Consider the following 10,920-nt stretch of genomic DNA (forward strand, 5'->3'; position numbering starts at 1 on the left):
CAATCTCAGCCCAGTGACTTGAGCCCTTTCTGGGGCCTCAGTTTCATGGGATGTTGAGAGGGGCGGGCCGTTAGCAGTCAGGTGGTAGGAGTGCTTACGTGTTCCTCCGCACGCGGAACCTTTGACGCCGCAGCGCGGGGAGCAGACGGCCGGGCCGGAGCAGAGGATCCGCAGGACTGAGGGGCTGGGCGACGGGGCTGGGCGGAGCGGGAGCCGGAGGCGCCGCGTAGGCCGAGGAGGCCGGGCCCGCCCGGCTGGGAGCTCGAGCCCCATGCGCGGCCGCCGCCTTCCCCCACGATGTTCCCCTCCCGCAGGAAAGCGGCGCAGCTGCCCTGGGAGGACGGCAGGTGAGTGGCGGCGGCGGCGGCGGTCCCGGGCCCTGTCCTCCGGGTGCCGATCTTTTCCAGGCCGCGGGGCGGAATGTGGGAGCCCGCGGCCGTTCTGTCTCATCTTTGTGGGGCTCTCTGAGGATCTGTGGTTCTCCTGTGGGTCACTGGCTCTCTATTTGTGTGTCTGTCTCTCCCAGTCTACGTCAGTCTCCGTCACCCGTGGGTCTGTATTTCTCCGTTGACTTCCCTTTGTGAGTTTTTGTTTCTCTCTTTGCAAGTCGTTTTCTCTTGAGGGTTTTTCTGTGTTTTTCCACCGGCCTCTATCTTCGTGCTGATCTCTCAGTAGATCTCTTTCTGTCTGTGGAGTCAGCCCTGGGCAGGAATTCTCTTTTAATAGCCATGTGACCAGAAACAGATCACTTAATCTTTCTGACCTCAGCTTTTCCATCCTCGAAATCGGGATCACAATAAATACTTTGCAGGGCTGTATGAGGGTTAAAGGAGACAAACATGTAAAATCCATGACACTGTGCCTGGCACAGAGGAGGTATCTTCCAGTTACCTTTGTCGTTTGGAGGTGCTATAATCAGAGCATTTTAGTATTCAAACCTTGTATCACTAAAATTTGTAAGAGAAGAAAGGAAAGGTAATGGAGGAAATTTTCCATTTCCTGATCCCATCCCGTAAACCTTTGGAAAACAACTGTGTTCCCAGAAACAGTTACTGATACCTATTTTTGCTTTTGACACAGGGGTACAAAAATCCATGCAACAGATGCAGGCTAATGTAGCAATTAAGAATGCTGGCTGTGGAGCCAGCTCACTTGGGTTTGAATCTTCTCTTTTCTAGCCTTGGTCACAGATTGAGGGAGACAACACCCTCCTAGTCTGCCCCTCAGAGCAGGGTGGCTTGGGCATGGGAGCAGATGGGACTGCAGATCTGGAATTTGCCACCAGGTGGCATCAACAGCAACTGTTCTCAGTATCGTCCACCAGCCTGATGAAAAGGGATTCTGCCCTGAATTAAGTTCAGTGGTTTGGACCTTTAACAGCCCTGGATGAGAGTACCCATGGGGATGTGATCCTGATGAGAAGGGAAAGTTAGACAGAAGAAACAGCATGTGAGAGTGCATGGAATGCCCAATTCATGCCATACCCCTGGGTAATGATCACTGCTTCTTCCTCCAAAGGTGGGTTAGTTCCCCATGTCCGTCTTCCTGGTCTCAACCCTACCCCCAGAAAGAACTCAGAGGGAGATTCTGTAGAGGCTCCAGCCTTCCCAGGCCACTGGCAGGATTGGGTTCTGCTCCTCCCCATCGGAAACCCCCAGCACAGGACAGTGGCGGGGGGTGGTAAGTCAAAAGCCCCTGTGAAGGTGTCCTACCCAGCCATCTCTCTGCTATGTGTGGAACCTGGACCTGGCTTCAGAGCTGCTGGCTTCCTGGTTGGCAGTTGTACCACTAGAGAGAGGCAGGAGTTGGTGTGGCTGTAGTGTATAACTTAAAGCATGCTCTGACTGCTCAAACCCTTTCTATAACTCACTTAGCATGCCCTCTGCTGTGTTGCTTGTGCTAGGGCCACAGAAAGGAGCCTGATTACCTATGGGGAAGACAATCAGAGACTCAGGTGGTTAGAAACCTCTAAGTGCTCCACAGAGTGAAGTACCAGATGCTATGGAACACAGAAGAAGGTGCATGTATCTCAGTTTGTGTATGTGGGGAGATGACCATGACATTGGAGTTTGGCCCTGAAGGATCAGTGAGGGGCTTTCAGACAGATAAAATAGGAAGGGGATTTTAGGCAGAAGCAGCAGGCTGTGTGAGGGCTGGAACAGGAATATGGTGAGCAGAGCAGCTTAGAGTTGCCCAAACTGTAGCACTGGGTGAGTAATGGGGGGCAACTGGAGATGGGGCCAAGTCACAGAGGTATTTGGTTGTCAGGCCAAGGAATTTGGTTTTTATCTTGTAAACAGAAGAGGATCATCCATGAGATTGAAGAGATCTATGAGCCAGGCAAGGACCAATGAAACCTGAGCTAAAAGAGAGTTAGTAGGTGAGGAAGGGTCAAGCTGCACTTAGGAAGTAGTATCTATAAGGCTAGTAGCTGCATGGTGACTCGTAGGGGTTATAAAGGAGGTTGCTTTGTTGATTATTTTATGGAGAGTAGTGCAGAGGAAGCCTCCTTTTTCTTGGATTCCTCAGCTCCTCCTTCACTATTCTCAGGAACTTCCAGAAAGAAGGGCAAAAGAATCAGATGAATTCTACTTGTTTCTTTGTACTTTCTATAACCTAAAGGGCAATCTCTCTCAGCACCACTGCAGTGTTTAAAGTATCCAGCTGTTTTCCCAATTTCTGAAGTGAGCTTGGGTGCTGGCCCCGGCCCCAATCTTTCTTTCCCTCATCCATCATTTCATGTCACATGGGCTGCCTGTTGGACTGAAGCTTTCAGACTTGTTCAGTGAACTGCCACTGTCAGTTTGGGCCTTGCATTGGTTTGGAGGCAGACCTAATTTTCCCAAAGTAAACATTCGATTTTTCACTGGGGACTTATGCCAGCACAGGCCCAGGTCTTGGGGAGCTCTCTGGTGTGAGAAGCAGGATGAAGCCAACCTTTCAGCTGGCAGTGAACATGCAGGGTATGGAAGGCAGTGGGTGAGATCTCTAAGTACTGGCTTCTGCTATCAGCTCAGGACAGGAACCACTGTCCTGGGGAGGGTTGAATGCAAGAGACAAGGAGCCTTATGCCTGCCTTCATGGTCTGACCAGGGCTCACTCACCGAAAATAAGAGAGCATCAAGGAATGGGCAGCTCTGCGACCCAGGAGTGGTCGGAGGGCTTTCTGGAAATGAGGGGCATGGGCTGGGCCTAGAATAGCAAGCGGTATTCTGACACAGTAGCAACATGAGCAAAAACATTAAAGTTGCTTCTGCACTAATTCCCAGGTTCTTGGGGCAGACCAGTCATGTGTGCCCTACTTGTGGGGAAGCCAGAGAAGGGGTCTATCACAGGGCCCCGGCTCAGCCCTGCCCTTCTGACCCATCCCTGCTCTTGTCCCAGGTCCAGGCTGCTCCCCAGCAGCCTCCCCCGGAAATGCTCCGTCTTCCACCTCTTCGTTGCCTGTCTCTTACTGGGCTTCCTCTCCCTGCTCTGGCTGCAGCTCAGCTGCTCTGGTGACGTGGCCTGGGAAACCAGGGGACAAGGGCAGGAGACCCCAGGTCCACCCCGGGCCTGCCCCCCAGAGCCTCCCCCTGAGCACTGGGAAGAAGATCCATCGTGGGGCCCACACCGCCTGGCAGTGCTGGTGCCCTTCCGCGAACGCTTTGAGGAGCTCCTGGTCTTTGTGCCTCATATGCATCGCTTCCTGATCAGGAAGAAGATCCTACACCACATCTACGTTCTCAACCAGGTGGATCATTTCAGGTAGGGACTACCTGACCTTGCTCCCTTTCTCCAGAGGTTTCACTTTGTCCAGGTCTTTCAGGGCCTGCTCCCTTTCCTGGCAGCAGCCCAATGCTAGTGGGCCTCAGGCCTGTGAAGGGCCACCTGGGTCAGTGGCAGGTGGGTGGGAGGCAGGACACCTCTCACTGGGGGTGACAGAAATCTTTGGGGAGAATTTGGGGCTGGGGAGGATCCTGATCTGATTTCCATTTTAAAATGTGGATGCTGAATGTATGTGAAGTAGATTATACCAGGGCAAGAGGAGGAGCAGGGAGAGTTGTGGGTGGTCACTGCAGTTGTCTGAGATGATGGGGACTTGGCCAGCATGGTAGAAGGGATGGAGGAAGCACAGACAGGGCTTTCTAGTGGATTGGTTGTGAGGATTAGGCAAAGGGAGGGTCAAGACTACAGCTTTAAAGTTGTTCCCAGTCTGACATTATCCTGAAATCCTTGCCCTTACCAAAGTCTGCTTTCCTCCACGGTCATAATCAAAGCATCTCACACTTCACCCCCATCTTTCCCTCCAATTGGCTCCCTCTGGAGACTCCAACAGTTCTTGGACCATGGTGCTCCCAATTTTATTTCTTTTTTTAAAAATTTTATTTTGAGAGTACCTTAATTAAAGCTGGGAACAGTGAAACAGAGGAAGGGCTTAGAGTAGAGGAAGCAACAGGAGAGAGCCTAGGTGGTGCTCTGCTTTGGCTCTCTAGGAACATTATGGGCAAGAAGTGGGTCATGCTGGGCTGCGTGAATTCACTGAGAAATAAAAGTCACAATGAAAGAAGTGAGCCAAGGTGGAGCTACTGGAGCTCACGGAAAAGTCAGAGAAAAGGGGGCCTTGGAGAAAGGTTCAGGGGGTTAGCCTAGGATGAGCTGCCACTGCCCATCGCTCCCCTGGTTGCAGAACTCATGGGAACCCTTAGAGTTTAAGAGAGAAGTAAAGATACAATCCTGAGAGGGAAGAAAGATGTGGGTATGCTCTAGAGAGAGCCTACCTATGCTCCCAGTTTTCACTGCCCACCCTCCTTGTCCTCACTTTCTCCTGACCTAACTTGGATTCCATGGTCTCTCATTAAAATCACTCCCTTGCATACATCTCAGCTCCCTTGCCCCTTTCTGCCTGGCACTTCTGCCTGATGAAACCTGACTGTTTAATCTACACGTGTACCTGGGCAGCTGGATGTGACTGGAGACAATGAGCCTGGGCCCAAGAAACTCCTCATCTCTGCCTAAAAGCCTCAAATTCCTCTAGTCTGGGTCCTTGCTCTAGTTTGCTGCCTTTCCCCTCTCTTCATCCATCCTCCCCCCAACTTTGCTTTCTATTTGAGAAAACAGAACCAACTGGAAGAGAACTTGCCCAAGTCCCCATCTCTTGGCCCCACGTACCAGCTTCTGTACATGGTTGCTTTTGATGCCCTATCTGAGCTCTGGTGGGGCCAGCTCTTCCACTGGCACTGGCTCCCTTTCTGCCTCCTGCTCAAGGACATCAATCTAGCTGTGGACCCTTTTCTCTCCTACACGATCAAGTTTTTCTTCCTTCCTGCTGTTGCATCAGCAACAAAATCGCACATCGCCCACAGCTATCACCTTGTTTCTCTGCTCCCTTTTATAGCAAAACTTCTTCCGTTTCTCCCCTCGTTGTCTCTTGAACCTGTTCCACTCAGATGTTTACCACATCATGACACTAAAACAGCTCTCACTGACATCACCAGTGAACCTTATTAATCATCCTCCTGTAGACTTCTCGGCAGCATTTGCCAAGTGGATTACTTCTTCCTTTCTCAAACACCTCTGTCTGACTTCTAGGGCAGCATTCTCTGGGTCTCCTCCTTCCTCACTGGCTGCCCTTCCCACCTTCTTTACAGGTTCTGCCTCATCTCCTTGATTTCTCAGTCTTAGTGCTCCTGAGTGTCTTCTTGCTGGTTACAGTCACTTCCTGGAGGATCTCATCCAGGTTCAGGGCATTAAGTTCCATGTCTGCTCTGGTGACTCCCGAGGCTTTGTTCACAGCTCACACCTCTCTTCTGAACTCCAGACCTGCACATCCATCTACTTGTGAAGCCTTCCATTTGCTGGTCTCAGAGGCACCTTGAGCTTAACTTGATCAAAGCTAAATTCCTGATTTCCACCCACTCTAGACATGCTTCTCCTGCCTCCTATCCCATTGGGAAATGGCAACTCCATGCTTCCAGTTAGGCCGGAAAGCCTTGGAATCATCCTCCACTCTTTCTGCCTCACATGAGATACGTAGTCCATCAGCAAATCCATCTAGAATCTGCCAGCTTCTCACCGTTTTCACTGCCACCTCTCTGAGCTAAATCACCATAATCTCTTGCCTGAATTATTGTAACAGCCTCTCAACTCACCACCCTACTCCCACCTTGGCCCTCCAGTCTCTTTTCAACATTCCAACTAGAGTGATCCTGTTGCACCCTAAGTCACATTACATCGTGCCTCTGCTCTAAGCCCTCCAGTGGTCCCCCATTTCATCTGGGCCAAACCCAAGCCTGTCAGGGGCCTGCCACCCTCTGACCTCATCCTCTATGCCCCCCTTACTCATCTGCCTGGCCACGTTGGTACCTGCCCTGCCTCAGGCCTTGGCAGGCATTCTCTCTTCTGCTCAGAGCTCTTTTCCCCTGATTTCCATGGGGCTCATTCTCTCCAGCCTTCACATTTCTACTCACTCATTGCCCTGTTACCCTGGCCTTCCCTGACCACCTGTCTAAAACAACTGCCTCATGCTTTGGCCTCTTGCTTCACTTTTCTCCACAGCACTTACCACTGTCTGACTTGTTAAGTATTTACTTATTTGTTTATTTTTGTCTCCTAGTATTAGAATCTCAGCTCCTTGAGGTCAGGGCTTTGCTTTCTCACTGCTATATCTCCGGTGCTCTCAACAGTTTCTGGCACATAGTAGGTACTTAGTAAACACTTGGACAATGAATGGAGGAGCAGACATGCAGCTGAGTAGCCCCACAGTGTCAGTGTCAGCATCAGCCTGGAGGGCAGCATAGGCCCCAGGGTGGGTGCTGTAGAGGACAGGCTCTCCTGTAGAGTCTGGGGGAGAGCCAGCTCACTGTACTCTGCCCAACCTTGGCTGTCTTGTACAGGTTCAACCGGGCAGCACTCATCAATGTGGGCTTCCTGGAGAGCAACAACAGCACAGACTATATCGCCATGCATGATGTGGACCTGCTCCCTCTCAACGAGGAGCTGGACTACAGCTTCCCTGAGGCAGGGCCCTTCCATGTGGCCTCCCCAGAGCTCCACCCGCTCTACCACTACAAGACCTATGTCGGCGGCATCCTCCTGCTCTCCAAGCAGCACTACCAGCTGGTGAGGCCCAGCCAGCCTGCTTTGCTGAGCCGGGGAGTGCACACCTGGGAGGGGGCACTAGCAGGAGGAGTGGCAGTTCTGGGGCCCAGCAGGGAACCCAGAAGCAGCCAGAGACAGGAGAGAGAGCAGGAATGAGGGGTCGGTTAGGGAGGATTCAGCTGCAGCAACAGAAAACCCATGAAAGTTAGCTTCATAAAAGTGGGGTTCTGCTCTGGCCAGTTTGGCTCAGCGGTTGGAGCGTCGGCCTGCGGTCCGGAGAGACCTGGGTTTGGTTCCCGCTAAGGGCGCGTACCTTGGTTGCAGTTTGCCCCCGGCCCTGGTTGGTCGTGCAGGTGGCGGCCACTCGATGTGTCCCTTTCACGTTGATGTTTCTCTCTCTCTCTTCCCCTCCCACTCTATCTGAACAACAACCAAAAAAGTGGGGTTCATTGGGTCTCAAAATGGAAAAGTCTAGGTGGGGCTAAGAGGAGGGTATGGCATCCTGTGTGGCTTGCCCAACCTCTCAGACAGTGTCACCAAGGTGCCATTTCTCTTTTCATCTCTCATTTCTGCCTTTAGGCAGGATTTCTTTCCAGACACTCAGGGTGAAGGGTGGTTGTTGTAGCTGCAGTCTGTATCTGTCTAGGCCAGAGTCCACTGGAAGAAGCAGCTCCTTCTCCAACAGCCAGATAGGAGTCCCTGAGCTATACCGCGCTGGTTCTTGATTGGCCTGACTTGGGTCCTGGACCCAGGGATGAGTCAGTCACTGTGGTGGGGAGACGGGGTGATGGTGGTGGTGGAAAGAACTGAGTAGCTTAGACTTGGGTCTCTTGCTCCTCACAAGACAAAAGCCAGCTTTATGTAAATGAAATCCCTAGTCTGGTGGTGAAAATTGGTGTCTGCCATAGAGCCCAATTATTCCCCTCCCACACAGAAGGAGAGACAAGGGCTGAGCCACCCCAAGAGAAATGGGAAGGGGTGAGCAGGAATTGACACTTCTGCCCATCACCAGCTACCCAGAGGGGTGCCCTTCTGCCAGTTAGACATTTTGGGGAAACAAATCATCTTACACAAGTTCAAGACCCCATTAGAGTGGGCAGAGGGACTGGGATATGCTGACTGTTCCCCCAATATCACAGAGGTTGTGGGACCTGTAAGCATCTGGGTATCTGTTCCAAGCTGCCAGGGGAGGAGAGTAGGGGGCTGGGTACTCCCAGATGGTAAGAGGCCAGAGAGTACACTGGGAGGATGGGGCAAGTGATGCTGCCTGTCTCTGTGTCAGTGCAACGGGATGTCCAACCGCTTCTGGGGCTGGGGCCGTGAGGACGATGAGTTCTACCGGCGCATCAAAGGAGCTGGGCTCCAGGTAACACTCCCAGGTCCTCCACCACCACCTCAGCCATTGTGGCTGCCCTGAAGCTCCCTTCTCTGCCCTCAAATAAGTTCCTGGGGCTTGGAGATGGCATCCCTGGTTCTGATCCCAGTCCTGCCCCCAATAAGCATACCTCTTCTGCATAATGGGAATACAGGCCCCTGCCTGTGGCCTATGACAGACACTGGGACCCTGGAGGACTAGTGGTGAGGGCCAGGGCTCCAGGAAGGGCGACCTAACCCAACTTCCTTTGGCCTCCTTAGCTATTTCGCCCCTTGGGAATCACAACTGGATACAAGACATTTCGCCATCTGCATGACCCAGCCTGGCGGAAAAGGGACCAGAAGCGCATTGCAGCTCAAAAACAGGTGCTCACTGGTCCCCTGACTGGGGATGGATAGGCGGTGACATGGAGGAACCAACAGGCCCAAGCATTTCACCAAGTTCTACTTGAGTCCAAATGGCCCTGTCCACCCCTGTTTGGCTGAGCTTAGTTGAAGGCATTTTGCTTAGGTACCCTTCCCTGCTTGGTGACTGCCATGGGCACCTGGGCACTGGGTCAGCCAATCCCCATGCAGGCTGGGGGTGGGGGGAGGGTGACACTCAGCTGAAGGTGCCAGAATCCCAGGCAGACCTGCAATCCCGGAGTTCCCATCCCTCAAACAGTCTGTTCTCTAGGAGCCATATTAGTAAACTGAAAAACCCCTGCTCTCCTGCTTACTGGGGCATACAGCTGTGGGCAAGCCTTCACAGCTGTGAGCTTCACTTCTCTCTTCAATAGGGTCACAGGACCTCTGATATTGAGGTCATGGGGCATCAGTAGACAGCTGGCACCCACAAAGCCCTGAGTACATGCTCTCTTCCCCTTTCCTTCCCAGGAGCAATTCAAGGTGGACCGGGAGGGAGGCCTGAACACTGTGAAGTACCGTGTGGATACTCGTACAGCCCTGTCTGTGGGTGGGGCCCCGTGCACTGTTCTTAACATCATGTTGGACTGTGACAAGGCTGCTACCCCCTGGTGCACATTTGGCTGAGTTGACTGGACAGTAAAAAGACCTGTACCTGCAGGCCTCACTGCTACTCAGATCCTGGAAAAAACCTCAGGCCCTGGGTCCAGCTCCAATAGGATGTGGAGTAGCCTGAAGCAGCTGACAGCAGGCCTGAGCCAGGACAGGACACTCAGGGTGCCTGGGTTGCTGCTGGCAATAAACAGTGATGGAGAAAGGCTGAGATGTGGCTCCCAGCTGGGACTCTCCGCCCTGCCTCTGCTTGCCCTGCCCTCCTTTGCATGCTGAGACCTGCGGGTTTTGGTTTCAGGACTGCCTCATGCAGAGATATGGTTTAGAGGCCAGGCCGGTGACATGAGTGGCTGGGGCTGTTGGGAGGGTTAAAGTGCAGAAATGAGTGTGAGCCCCACAGAAAGGGAACAGCTGAGAGCAGCTCTAGCTGGTTGTCACCATTTAGGAATGTGGGCCTGTGTTACTGGATATTCTGATTTTTCAAAAGAAACTACAATTTTGGATTCTTAAATGAAATCGGTTAATTATTAAATGATAGCAACTAATTGAAACTTTTAAAAAGTATGGCATTCTGGCTGGGTTGGCTTAGTGGTTCGAGTGTCGGCCTGTGGACTGAAGGGTCTCAGTTCAGTTCCCAGTGAAGGGCACATAATCTGGATTGCAGCTTTGATTCCTGACCCAGTCAGGGTGCACGTGGGAGGCAACCAATTGATTTGGCTCTCTCACATCAATGTTTCTCTCACCCTCCCTCCCTCTCTTCCACTTTCTCTCAAAAAAAAAAATCAATGGAAAAATATCCTCAGAAAAATATCCTTGGGTGAGGATTAACAAAACAACAACTATATATATACACACATACATGAAAAGTATGCAATCCAAACAAAATGTGCTGTGGACCACCATTTTGTCACCTGTGGTTGAGGGGAACGGGATAGGACAAAAGATGACACCTCTTAGTTAATAAGCTGACAAGGAGCTGGGTTAGGGCTGGGGATGGCAAGACCAGGGAAAGCTCAGGTGGGAGAGAAACCAAAGGCACAAGGTTCCTGCTACCTCCCACAGCCCTCTAGGCTCTCTTGCCCTTAGGGAAGCCTGACCTCTGGTGGGCTCTACCTCTGGGAGGGAACTTCATCCTGCCTTACTAAGATGCACAGAAACAGATCCACAGGGCTGTGTTGGCAGTGACTCAGTCATGGCATGAGAGCAAGGACCATGTTCTGACACAGGAAGAAGATGAGAGGAGAATCCCTGGGGTGTGGTCACCCAATGCCAAGGACAGGTGAAGGAGGGGAGCCCATGAGACCATGAAATTGGGGAGTGAGCTTGGAGGAAGCCTGGGGCCAATGAGAGTGAGAGGCCAGGGGCCCTGCAAAGTATGTCACTTGAAGGCATTTGACTGCCAAAGACTGAGGGCAGAAGTCAGAGGAGACTAGGTCCAGTTAAGACTGG

At 52.2% G+C, this 10,920-nt stretch overlaps 1 protein-coding gene across 4 annotated transcripts; it reads left to right on the top strand.

Moving 5' to 3' along the window:
• Positions 1-224: 224 nt before the first annotated feature.
• On the top strand, positions 225-10,204 carry B4GALT7 (beta-1,4-galactosyltransferase 7). 4 transcript variants are annotated; one of them, XM_036241906.1, is made up of 7 exons: positions 236-347; positions 1,519-1,680; positions 3,385-3,747; positions 6,876-7,101; positions 8,363-8,446; positions 8,716-8,820; positions 9,331-10,204. In XM_036241906.1, the coding sequence occupies exons 1-7, from the start codon at positions 298-300 to the stop codon at positions 9,484-9,486; spliced, it is 1,146 nt and encodes a 381-aa protein (XP_036097799.1). In that variant the 5' UTR covers positions 236-297; the 3' UTR covers positions 9,487-10,204. The 4 variants fall into 4 exon arrangements, with proteins under 4 accessions (XP_036097801.1, XP_036097799.1, XP_036097800.1 ...); XM_036241908.1 differs by lacking the exon at positions 1,519-1,680 and having other exon boundaries at positions 225-347; XM_036241905.1 differs by lacking the exon at positions 236-347 and having other exon boundaries at positions 451-1,680.
• Positions 10,205-10,920: the final 716 nt, after the last annotated feature.

The sequence above is a fragment of the Molossus molossus genome, unplaced genomic scaffold (assembly GCF_014108415.1).
Source record: "Molossus molossus isolate mMolMol1 unplaced genomic scaffold, mMolMol1.p scaffold_m16_p_4, whole genome shotgun sequence".
NCBI lineage: Eukaryota > Metazoa > Chordata > Mammalia > Chiroptera > Molossidae > Molossus > Molossus molossus.